Source organism: Myotis brandtii, unplaced genomic scaffold (assembly GCF_000412655.1).
Source record: "Myotis brandtii unplaced genomic scaffold, ASM41265v1 scaffold302, whole genome shotgun sequence".
NCBI lineage: Eukaryota > Metazoa > Chordata > Mammalia > Chiroptera > Vespertilionidae > Myotis > Myotis brandtii.
The window spans coordinates 229,257-252,498 of record NW_005361545.1 but is presented as its reverse complement, the minus strand read 5'-3'; the positions used below and the strand labels follow the sequence as shown (position 1 = coordinate 252,498).

General features: G+C 45.6%; 1 protein-coding gene across 1 annotated transcript; it reads left to right on the top strand.

Moving 5' to 3' along the window:
* Positions 1 to 6: 6 nt before the first annotated feature.
* MTNR1B (melatonin receptor 1B) lies at positions 7 to 9,925 on the top strand (the record flags this gene model as incomplete). The annotated part of the gene is made up of 2 exons (XM_005869661.2): positions 7 to 136; positions 9,054 to 9,925. Coding segments are annotated over 2 exons (1,002 nt in total), but the record flags the coding sequence as incomplete, so codon positions are not given.
* Between the last annotated feature and the right edge of the window lie 13,317 nt (positions 9,926 to 23,242).

The following is a 23,242-nucleotide window of genomic DNA, read 5'->3' as shown; positions in this document are numbered from 1 at the left end:
TCCGGGCACCCTCGGCCTCCCTGGGTGGCGCCCGCTCTGTTCTCGGTGCTCGTCGTCACCACCGTGGTGGACGTCCTGGGCAACCTGCTGGTCATCCTCTCGGTGCTCAGGAACCGCAAGCTCCGCAACTACGCAGGTGAGCGCCACGCCCGCTTCAATCCGCCGCCCAGTCCCTCCTGGGTGCCGGGGTCCCCCGTTCCTTTCTCTCTAATTTAGTCCCCAAGTTTGGTCCTGAACTCAGAAGTTAGGGTGAGTTGCTGCCTTCGCCCCCGACGTGAGGCTCTGACGCTCGCCTCTTGGAGCTGCTGAGGGCGCACTTGGCGCACCGGTGCCGGCAGGACTTGGGGAAAGTTATTCTTGCGCCCTTGGTGGCGGGGCGCAGGAGCTGCGGGTACCCACGCGGCTGGACAGCCTCGCTCTCCCTGGAGCTCCAGCGCTAGTGCCTGTCCAGATCGGGCCCCTCTCTGGCCACGGACATCTCAGGATCTTAAATATTCCTCACTCTCCCCTCTAGCGCTGTGGCTTTAAGCAATAGGTGCTTAGAAAATATTTGCTAAGACAATGCGTGCATTAATGGAAGCATTCCGGTGGTTTTGTATCAGGAACTTATCTCCAGGGCCATTTGAAGATCCAGTTCCAACGAGAGAGTGCAAATGCAGAAATCTGCAGGCTCTGCCTGGACCGAGCTGGATTGCTTTGAGATGGTCTGTTTTGGTTGTTTGTTGGTTGGTTTTTGTCCTGAGGACAGGGCATTCGTGAGATTGATCGAGGATTAAAACAATGATTTGGCCAAATAGTGCTGCAGTCTTGAAAATGTTTTCCCCCCTTTAGCCCACTCTCATTTCTGTTTTCCCATTCTCAGGTCTGCAAGGGAACCCAACCAGAGGGAGGGAGTAGTGAACTCTGACCCTGGAGGGTCCTAGGAGTGTGCTTACCATTTCGGCTTGGGAAGGAGCTCAGTGACCTGTTTGTGAATTTGTAATTTCCCAGTTTGGGCCTTAGAGGCTACTCATATACTGGCGTGAATTAAAATGAAAAGGTAACAGCAGAAAGCCAACTATATAGCTTAAACATGCTTTCCTAAGGAGCTAGGCTGTTCAGAATGGCCATTTGTAGTCAATGGCTATATGTTTACATTTCGGGGGGCCCTGTGACTCTAGGATTTTTATCTAAAGAACAGACAAACAAAAGTGAGCTTCTGTCCCTACTAAGGAAAACAATAACTCAGCCTTTTCAGTAGCGGTGGCCAGTATTATTTGGAATATTTTCAAGATATTATTGTGTCCTTTGAGGAAAAGCCTGTCTATTAGGAAAGAGCAGGTTATGATTAGAAAGCTGTATTTAATACTGTCCATCACATCGTCTATTTGCAGCAGCCACAAACAGTCATTTCCTTTACAGAGGGACAGGGGCAAGCAGGACCGTGCCCTCCAGGTTCTGACACTGGCCACCTCTCTCCCTGAATGATGGGGTGTTTAGAGCAGGCCTGGTGGGGCTGTGGCCCTGCTCAGTACTGTGGGCTGCCTGCCATGAGAGAGGTGGTGACTGAGGGCAGAGTGTGCCACTTCCCCTCATCTGTCCTGCTGGCCTTTTCTGCACTGCTAGTCCGACTCATAGAAACCTTAGTGATTTGAGACCATGGTCGGAGCAGGTCATGCACGTGTTACATTTCTGGCACATCCTCTATTCCATCCTTCCTGCCTCCTGTTGAGTCTGTACAGCTTCAGCACCAGAAAATAAACATTTAACACTATATCTACATGACATTGATTCCTCACACACTGGTGACTGCTCTGGGCATGCAATTTAACCATTTGGCTTTATTAATGATAGTAATAAAAAATCATAGTATTGACTTAAAATAATGTTGGCAGAGTAAGATTTCAGAAGGTGCTTAAAAACTTAGCTTTGAGCCCAGCTGGTGTGGCTCAGTGGTTGAGTGTCAACCCATGAACCAGAAGGTCATGGTTTGATTCCCACTCAGGGCACATGCCTGAGTTCCAGGCTTGAGCTCCACCCAGTAGGGGGTGTGCAGGAGGCAGCCAATCAATTATTCTCTCTTATTGATGTTTCTACCTCTCTCTTCCTCTTAAAATATTTATATAGTTTAAAAACTGAATTTTGAATAATTAGCACCATTCATTCCACTATTCATTAGGTCTTCTCTTATTAAAGAGTTTGGGTTTCCTTTAAGAAACACTGACCTCAGACCTTTCTGTAATTAAGTCTGGTTCCTTAATTCCTTGGTGCTAAGAAGATAGGCATGACAATGAGAACACATATTTCCGATAACCATGGCACACAGTTTATATTAAGGCCATAGCATCTTTCATAGCAGACATCAGTATCCTTTGCCTATTACAAACCCAGTTTCTCTGGGAGGCAGACCCTGGTCATTCTTAACAGGGGTGTTCCCGATGGCAGGGTACGTAGTCAGAGTCATTGTCCTTTTTTTTTTTTTTCCATAACTGCCCTGTCTGCCGCTTCTATTGCTGCAGGCGTTGGGTTGACTTTTTCAGAGGTGGAACTAGTGAAAGGCAGACAGGAGGGATGGAGGGAAGGGGGAGACAGATGCAGGGAACTGACTCCACTTAGAAGGTAAGGCCAGGCATGTGCTCACTCTGCTGTGTTCTCAGAACCTCGCATAGCACACTTGGCACAGGGTTGGCATCTCATCCTTCTTAATATGTGCTTCCTGGGTACCTGTCACACTTCGGGCTCTCCTGACAGCAGCTGAGGACTTTCCCTGTACCTGGCACTGCTGCTCCTCTTACCCCAGACTAGACCTCCCCAATGTCAGTCCCTGGATTTTTACTCTCTCTTCCTTCCCATGCTGTTCTGGAACCTTCCTCCATCAAAGTCCTTTTCTCTTTTTCTCTTTTCTGTGTTTTTAATATCTTCCTCTTTCCCTTTAGCCAACACACACACACACACACACACACACACACCTCCAGTGTTTAAAAAGAAAAAGAAACTTTCCTTGATTTTTATGTCTCCTTCTACCGTCCTTCTCTTCTCAGCAGACATCTATCTATATATATAAAAGCCTAATCTACCCAACAACTGAATGACCCGTCGCTATGATGAGCACTGACCACCAGGGGGCAGACATTCAATGCAGGAGCTGCCCCCTGTTGGTCAGTGCGCTCCCACAGGGGAAGTGCTGCTCAGCCAAATGCCAGGCTCATGGCTGGCGAGAGCACCGGCGGTGGCAGGAGCCTCTCCCGCCTCCGCAGCAGTGCTAAGGATGTCTGCCTGCCCGCTCCCTGGGCCTAAGCCATTAGGTAGACATTCCCCGAGGGCTCCGCTGAGGGAACCCAAACCCCCCTCCCCACACCCCCGCCCCAGAGTGCATGAATGTCATGCACCAGGCCTCTAGTAAGCAAATAAATAGGCTGGCCCTGGACAAAGGCTCTCAAGAGGTGTGGAGAAATTGCTGAATTGACCCACAGTCCTTGCCCTCCAGGCGTTACAGGGTAAGGAGAGCCTACTTCATCATGGGGCTCTGTCCTACTGCTGACCTCTCATGGAGGTGTCTCTAGGTGGCAGGTGTCTTTGGACTGCTGAGTTTGTCCGGTTTGGAGTGCTTGCTATCAGAGGAAGACCAAACTGGGCTAAGGTGGAGTCACTCCCTGAGGTTGCCTGCACTCTCCAACCTCATAATTCAGTTCTGAATACAGTACCTTATTATCTCTTCCCGAGCAAAAATGAACACATTTTAAATCCCATAATTACATCTTTAGCCAAATAATCATGAAAGCTCATGATATTCTTTAATTCTTACAGTGTAGCTCTCCATAGCCCAGGGATATGAAGACTTTCAGGTTTGACTGCCTTTTCCCCCAACCCAGAAAGTTGGATTCTGTATTAGCATGATACACTACAAAACTGAGAAGATACTGATGCTGTTCTTACGTCTCACCATTCTACATATTTATTGCTGAAAGAGTAGAAGTTAGGGAGCTGGGAAGTAAATTCCAAATTCTCAGTTTTTAAGGATCTCATAGGCACATCTTATCTTCTTTATCCTCCTCCTCACCACTGCCTTCTCACAGCTTATCTCACAGACATCCTAGTCCGACACTCACTCTGCATCTTACTCCAGCACTTTGAACCTCTGTCTTGTTCTTCCTCTGCAACTAATAATAATATAACAACACCAATCCTAAATGATAGCTGATATTACTATGTGCTTATTATGTGTCAGATACAAATCTCATTTGAAAGAAAGAGGGAGAGGAAAAGAACGAAAAAAACAACCCTGCACAACCCCCCATCAAAGGACATACCTTTCTAAGTCCGCTCTACTTCTCTCTTTCCCTTGAAGATGAAACCTACAGCACGAAAGTTTATTCTCCAACATTCAACAGAATTTTCCTCTGCTGATATCACTGTTGGTCTCCTAAATGCTAAGCTAAATAGGAATTTTTCTGTTCTTCCTCACTTTTGGAGATGACCAGGAAACTACACCATTGCCCTTAATCCATTTGACATTTCTTTTTGTTGATTTCTCTTCTTTTTTTTGCACTTTTTCTCTGTGTGGCTATAGGCAATTCACATAATTCATGTGTTGGATTTTTGGTCTAGAAAATGGAAATCACACTCTGAACATTAAGGGATTCTGTTGAGAAACGTGAGTTAATTTATATAAATACACATCATGAACTTTAAGATACTTTACCAATTGTTGTTTTGTTATGACATATAATTAAGGTAATAAAATGCTACTCTGAGAGTCTCCAAGTGATCTCTTTTGATGATTCTGGCAGAATGTTTTATAATACACAGTTATTTTTTTTTAATGAATGCTTAAGCTCTTAAACATATTTTCTTCTTTTTAAGTAGTTGAAATATCCCCTATCATATTTTTATTTACACTATTAGCTTGCTTTGCCATCCTTTCCTCCATTAATTAAAGTGAAGTTAGATTTCAACTCAGCCCTTATGACCCATCCACATACTCTAGGATTTTCATAAATAATGTGACTTTTGAGGAAAACAATTCCTACCCTCAAATAATTTGGGAATCGAGTTAACAGCTTACATTAATATAAAAGACATTGTTTTAGTATTTGTAAGAAAATCAAGTTTTTGATAAATGATCTGTTCACAATGATTTCAAATGCCTATCCTTAGAAAGTAACAAAGATATCCCACATTCATTTCTTATGCCCTTTCCCATACAAGATCCTATTTGAGGGGTCCTATTTGTGGGTGAAGGCGGCCTGCTGCAGGGTCTTGGTGGTTTTGTCCAGCTTCTTGAATTATCCTGCATAAGTAGCCCCATCCCCCGACACTACCCCCAGTCCCACGCCAGCTTATTTACTCCCCACTGTTCCCACCATCTCCTTCTGGCCTTCCTCCCAGCTCTCACCACACTGAAGGGCCACTGTTTCTGTGTCTGCTCCCCCAACAGCACAGTTGGCATCTCAGCGGTAGGGGCCGTGTCTTTCATCCATCACTGTGCCTACCCACGCATGGTAGGTACTCATTACTGTAAATGTATTACATATTCGAATGGGTGGAAGATAGAAGAGACCGAAAGGCACAGGAAGTTTAATCCTGTTAGGAATAATAGACCATCTGTTGACTTCCTTATCATAATCCTCACTGCATCTTGTTTTTATTTAAGTACCTCCTCTCTGAGACCCTGAGCTTTGTAAAGGGAGGGAGTGTGCCTATCTTGCTCACCACATTTCCCTGAGCCCTGGCATAGGCAGAACCAGTACCTAGCAGATACTCAGCAATATTTGTTGAGTAAATTACTCAATGACTGTGCATTTCTACGCTGCCTATTTGAGCTTAGTGATGAGTGACAATTAAAATCCAACAAGCTCTTCTCCCGGGCATGCAGGGTGGGCACGAGGATGAGAGGTAAGGGCTTTGTCTTCCAGAATTCTCCTATCTGATAGAAACTAGATAGCTTAACACTCGCTGGCTCTTTCCCAGTGTACCAGGTCCTGGACAAGAAATAGGTTTCCCAGAAAGAAGGAAAGAGAGGAGGGGAGAAGAGAGGGAATCGTGATGGTTGATATGTGAAGGGTTGTGCTTTGCGTGTGAATGTGGAAGGGAATTACATATTAGTAAACAGAACCCTGTTGTCTATGTTTGCTAATACGCCCTGTCTGATGGAGGAAAATGGAAATAAGTCACACTGGGACTTGTGACATAAATATTCATCAGAAGCCTGTGCACGGGGTGATGACCAGGGCTGTATGCATCCTGGCTGATTTCTCACCTGTCTTGGGAAGAAACAGATAGAGAACCGGTTATCTTTCCTTGACTGTCATCCAGGTAGAACCTGATTTCTTACAGATGAGAGACAAAACCAGAATTTTATTCGCCTGACTTAGAATGATGTCAAGAAAGCCAGAAGACAGTATGACATCTGGGCAGATAACTGTACAGCATGAACTCATTGATTTCAGCCTTTTAAGAACAGCCAGAGTAATAGGGGAGAGTAATTGAATCACTTTCCACCTGGAGTTGGATGTGTTCTCCCCACTATTGGCCAGCTGTTTGCCAGCCTTTGGGGCATTATTAGGGGATGAGCCACATTAACATGGCAGAGTTTGACTCACTTTCCTGGGGAAACAGCTGGACGGTTTGCACCGGCTCCCAGCAGCTCTTGACTTTCTCCCCAGGTACTGGCAAGTACCAAAAGCTTGTTTGCCACTTAGCAGGCCTGGCAGAGACCAATATTTCTGTGCTGGAAAGAAGCAGTTTTCCTCATCAAAACAGCCGTGTGGAGTGTGCATGAGGAGGGGGGAAGAGGCCTTCAAAAGACAAGCAGGGAACTGATGAAAGAATCAACACAGAGAAAGAAGTTCATTAACTCACCCATGGACACAAAGTGGCCAAACTGAGATTACCCCAAGTCACTCCAACTCCAGCGCCACCTCCAAATGTCAAAGGGACATTTAAAATTCAGCTGAAAACACGAACTGGCAGAGAGGAAATCCCCCACTCTTTTGGGACCAAATAAGGTCTGAGTAGGGGAGTCAGAGACAGAGCTACCAGTGGAGACAGCACACAAGGCTGGGAATTAAATGGAGAAGCAGGAGTCCCCTCCACACCCCAGGGAAGTCCTCAGATGTGTGCATTGCTTGCCTTGCAGAACCAACCAGAAAGAACATGAGGGGGCTTTATCCCATTGAGTAAATAGATTTCCTAAAATAGTAGCTTGGATGGAATCCTGCAGGTCAATCTGAGGCCGGAGTCTCCTTTACCATCAACCTCTATGTGAATGTCTCAAGAGACAGGGACACTCACTCACTACCTCACAAACACTCCAATTGTCCAAATGATTTCTTTCCTCTACATCCTGTCTCCCTCGGGCCCTAACCTAGTTGTCTGGACTTAGGAGTAGTTAGGTCCTGAGAACCTCCAGGGAACTAACAGATTTCTTTTCTGTTGGTTCTGAGTGGGGTTGACCCCAAACCTCTGAGGCCAAAATAGGCACTTCAGGACGGCTGCCTGTGGGTCTTCCAGGCTCCCAAGGGCACCTGGCGCATGTCCCATGGAAACTTCGTTGAGATGGGGTGAGGATGTGTGTTGGGATGGAAGAGGGCTGAAGAACCTTGTAGGTTCCTAACTGTAAGTTGGAGTCCACCTCACCTAAAGGTCTGACACAGGGGAACCCCCAGCTGGGTGCCTCTGAGCCTCCCTTTATCTGAATCCTTTTGAAGCCAGACCACAGCCCGGCCTCTCTGATCACGGCCTTTTGGACTCTTCCCATCTGCCTGACCCTTGGGTTCCTGGGCTGGTCACATGGGCCTCTGGAGTGCAGAGCAGATGCACGGTGGCAGTGGGGCATCAGTGTCCCTGCCTCCTTGGAGAGTCCCCCCTGCAAATGCATTCCTTCTGCCCTCTGTGGTCAGCCACTCTTCACCATGTGGCAAGAGGACAGAGGACTTGAAACACTGTGTCCAGCACCCACTGTGTCCCCGAGGGCCTCTGCTGGTGGGAGAGTGTCTTTTGAGCTCACGGTAAGGGCTCAGAGAGTATAACACTTGGTGAATAAAACAAATGGCATTAGGGACTTTATGTTGTCCGAACGGTCAGGTTTTAGGTGCTTCATTCATGAGTCTTTGTTTAGAAACAGAGACTGTGTTCTTTCGGATTAAGTCCTATCTCCTCCCTAGGATGCTGGCCCAGAACATGCCTACAGCATACTGATCGATGGTTGTTGAGGTTTTCTGAGGCTCTCCCTAGATGGCTGCGCTTGGTGATGCTGGAGAATGTTCTATTCAGAGGAGGGAGGCAGTTCAGGAAGCGAGGGAATGTGCAGGCACAGCTGGGAGGCCCGTGGATGCTGTGAGACAGGGAGCATCCACAGCCCCTCCCCTCCACAGAACTGGACTCTGAGCCACCATGCCAGGTGGCTGCCACATGGCAACGTGGCTTCATTTAGGCCCCAGGTGAGGCAGACAGGGAAACACCAGAACTCATCGTTCCCGTTCTCATAACCTTTCTTCCATGCCACCTGCAAAATGCAATTCACATTTAGAAAAATGAATTAAAAACTCTTGGAAAGTGCCTGTCAACCAGTGGGGAGAGGATGCAGAAGGAAACTGTCAGAGAGAGATGCGGGAGGTGGGCAGGAAGAGGGGAGGGATGGCAAGTCCATACTCCTGATTCTCAGACTCATCTCCCCAGAATCCTTGCCAGAGTTAAATGATCAAAACCACGGAGCACCTGTGCCTGTCATGAAACCAGTTACCATTCGTGAGCACCCACTGTGTCCCCAAGCATGATGAACCATTATTTCATTCTCACAGCCACAGTATAAAGTAGCATCATCATCCCCAGTTTACAAATGGGAAAAATGAGTCTCGGAGAGTCTGAGCAACTGCTTCAGTCACACAGTTAGTGAGCAGAGGTGCGGTTGGAACCCAGAACTCCGTGTCTCTCAAAGCCAATTGGTTTCCACTCCCAGTACTAACAGTAACCCAGTTAGTTACTATGAAGTAACTGGACAAAGAATAGAACATGTTACAGAATAGAAGTCGCGAGGTCTCATCCTGACTCCTGCTTCCTGTTTCCTGTTCCAGGTAATTTGTTCTTGGTGAGTCTGGCGTTGGCTGACCTGGTGGTGGCCTTGTACCCCTACCCACTAATCCTCATGGCCATCTTCCATGACGGCTGGGCCCTGGGGGAGGTGCACTGCAAGGCCAGTGCCTTTGTGATGGGCCTTAGCGTCATCTGCTCCGTCTTCAACATTACTGCCATTGCCATTAACCGCTACTGCTACATCTGCCACAGCGTGGCCTACAACCGGATCTACCGGCACTGGCACACCCCGCTCTACATCTGCCTTGTCTGGCTCCTCACCGTGGTGGCCTTGGTGCCCAACTTTTTCGTGGGGTCCCTAGAGTATGACCCACGCATCTACTCCTGCACCTTTAACCAGACGACCAGCACCCAGTACACCGTGGCGGTGGTGGCCATCCACTTCCTCCTCCCCATGGCTGTCGTGTCCTTCTGTTACCTGCGTATCTGGTTGCTGGTGCTTGAGGCCCGGAGGAAGGCCAAGTCTGAGAGCAGGCTGCGCCTGCGGCCCAGTGACATCCGGAGCTTTCTCACCATGTTCGTGGTGTTTGTCATCTTCGCCATCTGCTGGGCCCCGCTGAACTGCATCGGCCTTGCTGTGGCCATCAGCCCAGAGGAAATGGCTCCTCGGGTGCCAGAAGGGCTCTTTGTCACGAGCTACTTCCTGGCTTACTTCAACAGCTGCCTCAATGCCATCATCTACGGGCTCCTGAACCAGAACTTCCGCAGGGAATACAAGAAGATTATCTCGATCCTCTGGAACCCGTGGTTCTGCTTTCAGGACACTTCCAAGGGCAGCCACACTGAGGGGCAGCAGGGCCAGGATCTACCTGTTGTTAATGCCCAGCACCCCGTCCAGGCAGATGCTCTCTAGCCTGGATCTGAGACACACCGGCTGGGCGGCAAACTCAGCAATGGTAGAAGTGAATCTGCTCCAAGTGTGAGATCAGCCACCCTGCTGTGCTGTCCTCTTAGCATGACAGCACGTGGCTTGTGGAACTTTATCCTGTGGACAAAAGCCTGTTACCACCCTTGGTTCAGGCTGGTCAAGGGACAACTACAGGTACTGGGGGCCATGTCCCCCTGAGAATAGGCCCGGACCTGGCAGATATTCTCAGTGGTGCATTCGAGGCTTGACGTCTACAAGGTCTAAAGAGACAGAATAAGGAAAGGCCTGGGGCAGAAGAAGCCAATGCTCTCAATCCCCACTTTCGTCTCCTTCCTGCTTTCTCTTTTCCCCCCTGAGGGGTGGCAGGAATGGATATCTTCCAGTTAGCAAGAATGAAGGAGCAAGCTCTGCAGAGCTGGAAGGTGGGTAGCTGTGTAGGGGCCTCAGGGGGCTGGGGTGGGTGCAGAGGGCAAGCAGTCTACATTCTCCCCCCCTGACCTTTCCTACACACACATATATGCATGCACCTGCACACACACCATCATATATACATTGTACATGCCACCACATCACACTGTGTGTGATCTGTATATATGTACACATCACACTATAGGTGGTTACAGACCCCAAATGAGCTACACATCAATCTTCATGTGCTTGAAACACAGTCTACCTGGTTTCCTTGCCTGATTTTTCCAAGTTCAGTTGAGGGACTTGGGACAAGTCCCCTAACCTCAGTATTTCTTAGTTACTCACCTTAAAGTGGGATCATCCAGTTCCTCGTAAGATAGTTGTGGTGAATTGCTGAGGACAATGCCTGACACATGGCTAGCACTGAGTAATCACTAGTTTTTACTATTATTCTAACTACACAAAATGAAAGGCAGCCTTGAAGGAGAGAAGAAATCACACACACAAAGGAATAGGAGGAAAGAGAAAGGGAAGATGTGTGTGGAAGTGGGAGAAGGGCAGCTCCATCTGAATTTCTGACAGCTAGTGTGTTTACGGACTTGCTATTTGTAGACGTCAGGTCTTCATTTAGCACCAACAGACTTATCTGCCTTCTTCAAACCCACAATATTAATTGAGTACCAGTCTAGCAGAAGCAACAAAGGGCATGTTGTCTGCCCTCTGAGAAGCCATAGTATGTTAACAAACAATATCAGCTAACATTTATTGGGTGTTAGCTTTGTATCAGGCATTGTGGTACATGCTTGGTATGTATTATTTCACTTAATCCTTATCAAACTCTTTGAGAGAATATTACTATCCATATTTTTCATAAGAAACTGAAACTCAAAAAAGTGAGATGATTTCCCGAGTTCACAGAGCTGTTGAATTCAAAGCTAAGTGTGGAGCCCAAGTCTGTCTGATGGCAGCACCCACTTTGGCTCCCTTCCCCCTATACGTACAGCTTAGAATGTGTGGCAGCAACAAAGTGGAGTGGAGTACATACCCCAAGTATATAAAATGCCTAGAGGCTCCAAAGAGAGAGAGAGAAGTTCCCTCAGCCAGCCGGCTGCTTCCCAGAGGAAGAGCCCAGATGCCGATCTTCCGGCACTAGGCTGGATGCTCTCCTTCCCACGTAATGTGAGGAATCAGGCCGGGTGCTGTGCTTAGTCACCTTGCTGCCTGGGAGCTTGTTAAACATTAGCAAATGCTCTGGGCTCCACAAACAAGGTTTCCAGCGTGGAAATCTGGGGAAGGCCCTAGGAATCTGATTCAGCCCCTGGAGGTCAGGACCAAACTGTTAGAAGTGTAGGTGTTCCAGCTCTGGTTGCTGGCACTTGGGATCCAGTTGCTGGGTGTGGAGAGTCCTGCCCAGGGAGACCTCCCAGTTCAGACCTCAATCTGAGAGACTCATGAGGCCTAAGGCTTTTCCTTGAGCTACAACCACTTTTCCTGGCTCTGGGCAGAGCATGAGCTGACCAGGTAAGGCATATATTTGCTCTCTGCCAAAGGCATGGATTTTCCCTTCACTCCCGTCATGGAGGGCACAAGGTGTCCCCTCGTACTCCCCTTATCCTTAGCTTTGAGCTGAGCGGCTCAATAAATACAGATTGGAGGAACAAAAGCTCTCTTCGGTTTCCTGGTTTGCCAGATCCCAGCACTGACAATCCGCTCACTGGGACCTTTTATGTTTCCACAGGTTTTTGATGATGGCGCAGGAGCTGAGAGAAGGAAGGGGCATGGGGAAAACGTGGGACATTGGGCCATGTACATACTCACATGGAATGGCTGTGACTTAAATAAAGACAATTTTGCTATAGTAGTGTGGGAACTCTATCCATCCTCTGATTTCTTGACTCTGGACAGTTTGTTTGAAGGTACCGCCTTGCAGCCTTCCTCTCCATCTGTATCAGTTTGTTGGGGCTGCCATAAAAAGTACCACAGAGTGGGTGGCTTAATCAAGAGAAAATCCTTTAGTTCTACCTTCAGAATGTTTACAGCTAGTGTTGAACAGAATCTGACTAAAGTTGCAGCAAAGGCTAGTCCCAGGTCACTACAAATTAGACTGAGGCCAATCCCCTACCCCACTAGAAGCCTGACAGGAGAGTGGGCGTGTCCTTTCCTGGGGATTAATGTATTCTACTTATGTTTTGACTGTTCTTTTCACATTATGAGACATGCAAAGAGGAAAGGCAATGTGGCCCATGAACAAGAGAAGAATCATCAATAGAAGAAGATCCAGAAATGGTACAAAGGTTGGAATCAGAAGACAAGGACTTTAAGATAACTTTTGACAGATATGTTAAAAGCTGTGGTGGAAAAGGTGGACAACACGTGTGATGGCGAATTTTAGTATAGAGATGCAATCTACACCAAAAAGGGGGTGGTTGAAATGAAAAATATAATATCAGACATGAAAAGTTTATTTGAAGGGCTTAACAGAGAACTGGACAGAGCAGAGAAAATTAAACAAAGCAAAATTAGTAACGGCACCGGGAAAATCTGCATGAAAACAGGTACCAACTTCCAAGAGACCTCTCCTGATGGAGTCACACAGGGAACAGTTATTCTAGCAACAAATTGTGACAACAAGCATGAAGCGTTATCTGCCAGAGAACCTGGCCTGAGCCTAGATTTCCAGGATTTTTATCTGGAGGTTAGTCACACGGGCACCCTCTGCCTGGCAGACTCCCCAGAGAAAGTTGGTGTTCATCATAAACCGCAATATTTGTATAAATAGTTTATGTTCAATGAGCCGCTCTTATCAGGTGCAGAATGGTGGAAACCCTCTTGAAATCCAATTCCCAGATGCCACCAAAGCCAACCTCATAAGCAGGCCTTTCTAAGGATGCCAGTTGCAGACCTGCTATGTTAACTCTTCCCTGCACCTTTCTGTATTGAAAATTAAGTACATACTTCTAAATAACCGTGGTCAAATAAAAAAATCACCGTGGAATAAAATGTTTTTCAGGGGGGCAATGGAAAAGACTTTAACTAGTAGTAGAGTTCTGTTTCCTCTTTTTGAAAAAGCTCAAGCCGACAAATTATAATCAGATCTGAAGTGCACTCATAGAGCATTGGTGCGGTTTCTTTTATGATAATCAGGTAGAAGCATGGAGATCAATAAGCCACCAGGTCAAAATGTGCATGGTGGGTGACCCCACCCTGAAGCTAGGCCAACAGAAGGCCTGGAGAAATGAAGCCGTCTGCCACTGGCCTGCGTCAGGTAGCCAACGTGCACAGCCAAAGGACAGGCCGGGGATGAGAGGGGGATGACGGTGCTGATTTGTCACATGCTAAGGTGGCTGCCACACTTGGACTCTTTCACGGACTGCTCACCGGTGTCAGCACTGTGCGCGGTGTTTGGCAGGACGGGGACTTCAGATGAGTCACACGTGGTTTCTGCCTTCTGAGCAGTTCACAGTCCCATGAGAGGAAGGGACTTCTAATGCAAGGAGAAAACCCTTTTCTGGGCTTTCCTGCTAGAACCCTGACTGGGGGAGGGGGGCAGTGATGTGAAGGTGAGGAGGAGGAGGATCACAGCCATAGTTACGAGGCCACTTACCACTGACTGAGTGTCTGCTGTGGGGCAGCCCTACCCAAGCGCTCTCTACGCATCATTTCCATGGGTTAGGTGTAATTATTGCCATTTTATGGAGGAATAAGGGAAGCTCAAGTTAAGTAACTTGCCTAAATGTATACACGGATCCACCTGAGTTCATATGGGAGAGAATGGGGCTCTCTCCAAGCCTCATCTATAAAGCAGAACAATCACGTCTGCCCACCACTGTGGGAGTTGGTCTGCAAGACTCGTTAGACATGCATCCATTATGAGGAAGCGTGTGACTGCTGAGATAAGGTCTGAATCATAGCCCCACTGTGTAAATATTTCATAACGTACCTATTCATTTGACAGGCACACTGACACTGGTATCCATTTAGATTGCCTCCCAGCAAGCAATTTTTCCTTCAAAATATTCTCAACTTGGCTTCCTCATTCAATTAGACTATCTCTGAGGGGGTGCTTTCTTTCCAGGAAATCCCTAATCAGGAGTACTTGTTCTTGAATGGCCAAGTAGCTCTACATTTTTCTAATTGCACATAAGAAGTCAAGAAATAGAAACTTACTAATCTTTGATCAAGTTGCAGTTTCCAAATCAGGTTCTGTACCACCACCACCCCGCAGACGGAGCCTGCACACCATTGTGGGTGACGGATGCATTCTAAGGAAGACTTGACTAGTACTTAGCAGGGAAATTCATCCTGTGGGGCATGAGAATTCTCTGCCCTCATGTTTCTTTGACTATTTGTTTTCCTCAGTACACAGTACAAATCACATTATTTTCTTCTTCATTCTGAGAAGAGGAGGATGAAGGCCATTCTTGGAATGGCAGGAACACTAGGTAAGAATGCAGATAGTCACTGTGCATACACACCCAGCATCACTCACAGGAACAGAGCCCCACCTGGGCCAGGAGAAGAAAGCAGGTGATAGGTACATGATGTCAGCAAAGATGCCCGCTGGGGTACAAATCACATTATTTTCTTCTTCATTCTGAGAAGAGGAGGATGAAGGCCATTCTTGGAATGGCAGGAACACTAGGTAAGAATGCAGATAGTCACTGTGCATACACACCCAGCATCACTCACAGGAACAGAGCCCCACCTGGGCCAGGAGAAGAAAGCAGGTGATAGGTACATGATGTCAGCGAAGATGCCCGCTGGGAAAGGCTTTCTGAGAGAAGTGTAGTTACAGCTGTAGTGAGCCCTACAGCCTTGCAAAATGTTTACTGTTTCTCCTTAGCTGCAGTAGCATGTTTAAGTAGGATAAGCAAATACTGTACTTTGGAAATGGAAGAAGGAACTGTTAATGAGTATGTAAAGACAATAGGTGCAAATCGACCATCCCGGGTACAGGGGGACCTGTGGTTGCCCAGGTTTAGGGAAAACATCCTGACACAAGGGAAAGCTGCAGAACTTCTGAGATGACAGATCTGTCAGAATCAGAAACAGTTATGTTAGTTTCTGTCTATATGAAATCCAATGCTTATGAGAAAAAAAAGTGGAAGAATTCAACCTATTAATGGTTTAAACTAAAATAGTTTTTAAATGCCTCAAAACCCCCTCCCCCACCCCACTTCCCAGAAGGCAATGTAATAATGTCTGCAGAGTGTTCAGATGACCCAGAGAAAGTGCTCATAGTATTAGTAAAGGTTGAGGGGGGGGCGGCCAGCCGAGGGAAGAACAGTATCAGTAGTATGGTTGGTAGTAGCAGCATTGTGCTGGGGGAGAAGAGGTGTGAGTGGAAGGCCTCTCCGTGGGCTATGGCTGATCAACATGAGCAACCTGGTCACTGGAAGGAGCAGGTGTACGAGAATGAGGCAGGCTGCTATGGAATGGAGGTGGATGGAGTTGCCGTGAGTCCCTTTGAAATTTGGGTTTGCAAATTCAGCCTCCAAGATAGCATGATCTGGGGGTCAAACAGATCTGAAATGAAATACTAACCTGTCACGTTCTAGCAATGAGAACCTAGCTTGCTTGTGTGAATTCTCAGCACCCAGGTTCCTTTTCTGAAACGTGGAGAATAATAGCCAACTCTACTGATCATGGAGTGGGTTGAACGACTGTGTGTAGTCAAGTTCCTGACACTGGGGCTGGCACAAAGTAGTTTTCCCATCCCTAGAACTTCATGTATAATGAGGGAGAAACTGGTAGGCAAGATTGAGGGGAAGCGCTTTATTTACACTCTTCTTCTTCTTTTTTTTTTTTATGTTAATCCTCACCAGAGGATATTTTTTTCATTGATTTTTTTTTTAGAGAGAGTGGAAGGGACCGAGGGAGGAGAGAGTGGAGGGAGGGAGAGAGGGAGGGAGGAAGGGAGGGAGGGAGGGAAAGAGAGAGAGAGAAAGAAAGAGAAAGGAACATTGATGTGAGAGAGACACATCAATTGGCTGCCTCCCCCATGTGCCCAGAACAGAATGGGGATCAAACCTGTAACCTAGGTGCACTCCTTGACTGGGAATTGAACCCACAACCCTTTAGGCCAATGCTCTAACCAGTGAAACACACCAGACAGGGCTACACTCTTAAAACCAGGTTTTTGTTTGTTTTTAGTACACTGAGCACACAGCTTAGAAAGCCACTTTTAAAGAAAAAATCTAAAGTCCACTAAACCTTAAGTACTGAGCACACAGCTTAGAAAGCCACTTTTAAAGAAAATAAAATCTAAAGTCCACTAAACCTTAAGCCCCATGCATTGATTTCTATTTGAGTCTTTATCACAGACTTCGGTAGAGTGTGTCTTTGTAAATCACACCCTTCCTCTTAACTTGGAGACCCCCTCCCACCTCATCCACAGTGTCCTCCCAGCTCTTCAGACGTCAGGGTGAGGTATGAAGGCGTGGCAGGTGTTCATGAACACGCAGGATATTGCAGGGGTGGGAAATGAATGGGAAGGGTCAGGACCTAGCAGAAGGCTTACTCATTAGAGTTCAAGAGTGGTATGATCGGGGGTGGGGGTGGGAGTGGGAGGATGGAGGGCCCAAGTCATATGTTGGCAAGAATAATCTGAGAGCAGGAGGCAGAATGGATGGAAAGGAGAGAGACCAGAGGGGTGGGGGACCATTTAGAAGACTCTAATTCTAGGAAAAATACAGAAGAAACTTTACCTGGGGTAGTAGTAATGTGAAGAGAAAGCAGATGACCAAAGCTAGCAGCATTGCAGTGTTAAAGTCTACAGATATCAAGTAGGTTATTCCAGCTTATTTATTTATTCTGCTACTTGGCAGTTAAGTCATCGGGGCTTAGAACAACCCACCCTTCCAGCTTCATCTCCTGTTATCTTCTAACTCATCCTCAGCACTGACCTGGAAATTGAGACTACCTGCAACCTCAGACCTTAACTATGAAACAGAGACTGGAGACCATCTGTTTCAACAAAACCTCACCATTTGTTTCATGAAAATTTTTGCCCAGGAAGATAAGGTTTTATACTCATATCTAATTTCACGGTGTGTTCCAGGAAATCCTTATAAACCGGTGGGTTCAGGCAGAGTTTGTTTATCTCGCAAACAGCTCTGCTATAAGGACAATAGATTGTATCTATCTGGGCAAATGGCTTCTTAGTAGACAACAACTTACTTCTCAGGATTTGCTGATCCTAAACTATCATGTCACAAAACTTGCCCAATCCCAGCTAGTTACCCACTGGAACTCACCTTAAACCACTTAAACCTAGTCCCCCCACCCACCCCCACACACACCTTACAAATACCCTCCCTGACTTGCCTCTTCTGAGATACTACTAAGACTGTTAATGTGGTGTCCTCCCTTACCCACTCTGCCCAATGAACTTCGCTTTGCTTGGCCAAGAGGCTTTCTGAGGATCTCTGCAGAAGCATCTACTCAAACCTGACAACTCAAGATCCACAACCACACACGATTCCTCTCAGAGACCAGCATGATGGTCATGCATGAAGTCCTTGCATGATGTCCTACACACACTCACACACACTCTCGGTGCCACTTACTTTCCTTTGCCTCCTATTACAGCTGTGCATGCATTGGTTTTATCGCTCTTTGCACTGGCACCTATATTTAATGTGAAGATGCCAACACGGAGCCATGCGCATGACCGAAGCAAAGCAAGCTTATTCTAAAAGTGGTTTTAAAGATTTCCAAAGCATTTAAGGAGCACAAGTCAAAGGGAATGTAAAATCCTGGTTTCCCCCACTCCTAAGGCAAAATCCTAAAAGTAAGGTCTCTCTGTTATAGTTTAGAGTTGTGTTTGGCTTTACAAAATGGGCTTCTTCCAGTTCTTTTGAAAGTGTTTGATGATTCTTTCTTAGTCTCTTTCGTTCTCTTCCACTCACAGGCAATCCACACATCCAAGCACATCAGCCTAGGTGTCCTGGGATTACCCTTTCCTAGTGTTGCAGCTCTCCTTTCTCTTGTGTTTTGTACACTTGGTTTGGTATTTTGAGATATTGATCTACTTCTTTCTCTTACGTAATCCTACTAGAATCATGCCCCTGGCACTGTGCTGGGTGTTTTATGCATGTCATGGGGCTCCCGTGTGGTTGGAGCTCAGGTGTGGGTGTGCTGCTGAGGAAAAACACGTGATGGCACACCACAGTCCTTATTGGCACAGGCACCCTGCTTCTAATGAAAGCGTAGGCATAAGCAGACAGAGATTGATGGATTGCCGGAGCGGTGGTGAAGGAAGCAGGATAGCATTGGGAGATGACAGAAACCTCAAGAAAAAACAATCAAATATGAGTAAAATGAGTCAGGCACAGCGGGACAGTCCCAGCCAGTGACAGGGAGGACAGGAACCAATCCTAGGTCTTGGCCTCACCATGGCAGCGGACTATGGAGGTCTTCAGACTTGCACAAGGTTACCCCCGTCCAAACAAGCATGCCCAAGCTCATTACCTTGTCATGTTTTACTTTATTGCCACAGTTTACCCTCTCTACTCACCCTCCATCCCATCCTCCTCTATGCTGTCACCATAACAACCATATCCTATGACAAGTGGCAGACCCTTTATCAGGAAAGATAGAAGCGAAAGTGCCCAGTGACTCTCCCATTTGATATAGCCTCCAATTTCCTGTCTAATTCTCTTCCCATGAGCTTTCAGTATCTTGAGATGGATGACACCTGCCGTGAATCGCTGGAAACTTCACTCCACATATTAGGACCATATCAGAAGTGGTTCTTGACTCTCCCCAAATATTAACTGATCAACTTGATATTAAATGAATATAAAATATAAATTTGGATAAAGATAAAGGTGCAAATTTCTAAGATGAAAGGAAATGCTCATGTTCTTTTTCAGTTCATAAGGAAATGCAGTGAGTTATATCCTGGGGGAACCATGGGGAAGAGCTGTTTTCCAAACATATTAGCTTCCAGACCCCTGCTGCTTAAGCGGGGAACACTCCTCCCCGATGTGCTGGGAGCCTCTTTCAAGAATACTTAAAGAGAACTGCTTGCCTCATTAGTTACTCCTATACCAAAGTCAAAGTCATTGGTTTTTTAAAAATATATTTTTATTGATTTCAGAGAGGAAGAGAGAGAGAGAGAGAGAGAGAGAGAGAGAGAGAGAGAGAGAGAATTTTTTTTTTTTGAGAGAGAGAGAGAGAAACATCAACAATGAGAGAGAATCATTGATTGACTGCTTCCTACACACCCCACACTGGGGATCGAGCCTCCTGGTTCATAGGTTGATGTTTAACCACTGAGCCACGCCAGCCAGGCCAGAGTCATTGTTTTGAACTAAAATCACAGTGTAGACCTCAAAAAGATGATGTCCCCCCCTCAAAATTTCAGTCAGGGGAATTCGGTTGTATGAAACTTATAACGTAGCCTAGGATTAAGTCTCTCTTATTTTAATGACTCAGAAAAATCTTTCTAAGAGTTTATTTGTAGCTAACTTTTTCTGTTTATGTACATATTGTGTTGTCAAGTTTACCCAATTGCCAATAAACATCTCTTATTTTTTCTCTTTAAATGATGAATCATTATTAATGTAGCTTGAAGAAGAGAAAAACAATATGGCTACTTAACCTATCACAGGATCTCTTGTCATCTCTGTCTATATAGATAATGTCATAATAGCCTGGTTCTTATAATCCCATATGTCTCTGTGGCCCTAATATCACTTTCCTCTGATCTAGTTTCCATACTCCAACCAAAGTTATTTTTCCAAAATGTGAAAATGATCATTTCATCTCCCTATGAAAATCACTCTTGCATTTCTTCACATTTATGAAGTTCCAAAGCCCTTTATGATTTTTTTCTTTGCTTGTCTCTCCTACTTCACCAACAGTGTTTTCTCTGTCTTCCAGCTCCTAGAACCCCTCACCATTGTTACCTCAGGGCTCCAGGCCAGCTGTGGCCTGTGCCTCTGTCAGTGCTGGCTCTGTTAGATGGCCGGTCAGGCCTTCTTCCACCTCGTGAGCTCATATTTAACCTTTAGTACTCATATGTTTCTGTTCCTCTTCCCTGATCTCGTGTATTCCCACTCTGGGCCACTGCTGTATCTTGTACCTACCTTTATCATAACTTTTATAAACAAAACTTGTTTACATTTGTGTGTTCCCTAAAGAGGCTATAAATTGTTTGGGAGCAAGGTCTGTTTCTTAGCTAATTTTGTTCTTTCTGTGTTTAATATAGCATATATACTACATAGCAAGTGTGTAATAAATCTAAACTGAATGAATGAATAAACAGACAACTCCAGAGAATCTTTAGATAGGCTATATGGAATGGATAAAGAATAAAGCTTTTAAATGTCCTCAAGTTATCAGATTCACACAATCTGTCTTTCTTCTGCTCTACTGAAGCTAGTGGAGATCCCAACGACCAGTGTCAAGGAAAGTCATTTCAAATCTTTAAATTTTTCTCACAGAACACTAAAGTTGTATTCACTGGTATGATGCAAATATAAATTAAGGCCAACCATTCTCTTAATATAACATGAACCATTTAATCCTGGGCTTACCTGAAGCACACTGCAGTAATATTTAAGCAGATCAGTGGAACAGAAACAAGTCCAAAGGCGCGAGCGTGTGCGAGCGCGCGCACGCGCTCGCGCGTGTGTGTGTGTGTGTGTGTGTGTGTGTATCTATATCTATATCTATATCTATATCTATATCTATACAAAAACTGTTATTACAAATCAGTGAAGAAAGAACAGAGTGTTTAATAAATTGCACTTGGAACAGTGGAAAGATATTCATTCACTTATAACATGACCCCTGACTGGTGTATGAGGCAAGGCCAAGATGACATTGGAAGGTCAGGTGTTCTGAGCTCTGGATCAGGCGGCTGTAAGGAGGGGAACAGGCAGGTGTTGGTGCCATTCAGGGTAACTGGGAAAGTACTACAGACCTTGGTAACACTGGCTGGCTCTACAAAGCTCAACAGTTAGAATTTATTTAGTCAGGATTGTGGATTCAAAACAGAAGTCACAACACACACTAAAGAAATACATAGTACTGACTCAAAGTTAAGGCTTTTAGAATTTCTGATAAATATTCCTCATGATAGACTTCTTATTATGAGGGTCATTAGGAATTGAGAGATTGGTCATGGTTAAGCATACCGCCACATCAGGTCTAAGTCCATCAATCTGGATGATTCTCTCTCCTGAACTTTCCTGAAGCCAGTATCTACTTGTATTTGATGGAGTAGTAGGCAAAAGGAAGAGACACAAGTGCCGTCTTAGATTTATGGCCTCCTTTTTCACTCAAGGTAAGGACTCTAGAATTCGGAATACTAGTTTTTTATTGGATACATGAGATTAAATTAAATGTTGAACTATGTGATAGATGAAGCTGGGATTAATTAATGTCAGTCCTCATATAAATTGCTTATGATGAGAAAAAATGAAATTTAGGTAAGTAGATGTGATACATCATCATTCCTCTTCAGTTAACCCAGCTGAGAGGTAGGTAGGAGGAAGACACATTCATATATGAGAAAAATGAGCGGAGTTGGCAGTTCACATTAATTTCCTTTTCAAAGTAGTCAAGAGTTGTTGTCATGACCCTAAAATTCATACTTAGTGAATAAGCTAGCTCCATCTCTTTCATTAAAAGAAGTCTGGTTTGTTTTGTCTGGCAATACCACAACCCTTTATTTTAGCAGTGTAAATTTGCAAGGGAAATTCTCAATGGCTAAAATGTTACAGCTATAACACCTTTCTAGTTAAGACTTGGATGGGATGAGTTCCCTTGGAGCCTGGCCCACATGACAGGAATTTTACAACTCTGCTCACATGCATTCAGAACTCAAAGCCAGACCGCACCCAGGAAGTATGGGGTCAGGTCTGATGGTCAACTCCACAGTCCATTCCTACCAACCATTTTCCTTTTCTCTGCAAGGAATGAATATCCAGTGGCAAATCAGAGAAGGACCCTGACCTAGAGACGGTCCAGTGTGGCAGGTTACCACCCAAGTATGTCCGAGAGGAGACATTACTTCAAACTGCAGAAATCTAGTCTGGTAATTTTATCACCAAGTGACATGCAACCAAGGTATTTTAAAAATTCATTAAATGAGCACCTGTCTGCTAGGATGGTGTTGGGTGCTGAGGACACCAAGGTGAATAAGCCAAGATTCCTGTCTTGAAGAAATTGGTAGGGAGATAGACACCTAAACAAATAATGTGGGAGGTGCAATAACAGAGATCTGACCAAGTGCCCTGGGAGCATTTCACATGCGTGTGGGAACTGTAGGTGTCCTCACAGAGGGAATGTCTTTGGACAGTGCAGAATCGATAGAAGATCACCCGTCAGAGGGAGAAGGGTGAATCAGAGGGAACTGCAAACGCAAAGGTCTGAAGGCCTGAGATGCATAGTCGGACTTTTCCTATGAGATGGACAGTGATTGGAAAATGAATATGATATTGTGTGGGCAACAGTGTTGGAAACAAGCCCTCTCATGTGTTGCTGGTTGGAGTGTTAGTTGGTACAAGTTTAGCAGATCTTTCATGATTACAAATGCACTTACATGTGATGTAGCGATTCCTCTTTTAGGAAGTTGTCCTGGAGATACACTCATCCTTGTGCAAAATGGACTAGGTTGATCATTGCAGCATAGTTTGTCAGAGAAAAAGGTTGGAAACAAGTGTATGTCACAACATAAACCTCAGCATAGTCCTACAGTGCAACACCGTGCTACCGTAAAGGGAAGAGAAGGCTTTTTATAATCTGAGCTGGAATGATCTCCAATGTACATTATGAAGAAAAAGCACAAGGTGTACAACGGCAGGTATGGATGACTACTATTTGTGTAAATAGAATGGATCCTGATTTTATTTCCTTTAGATATATACCCAACAGTAA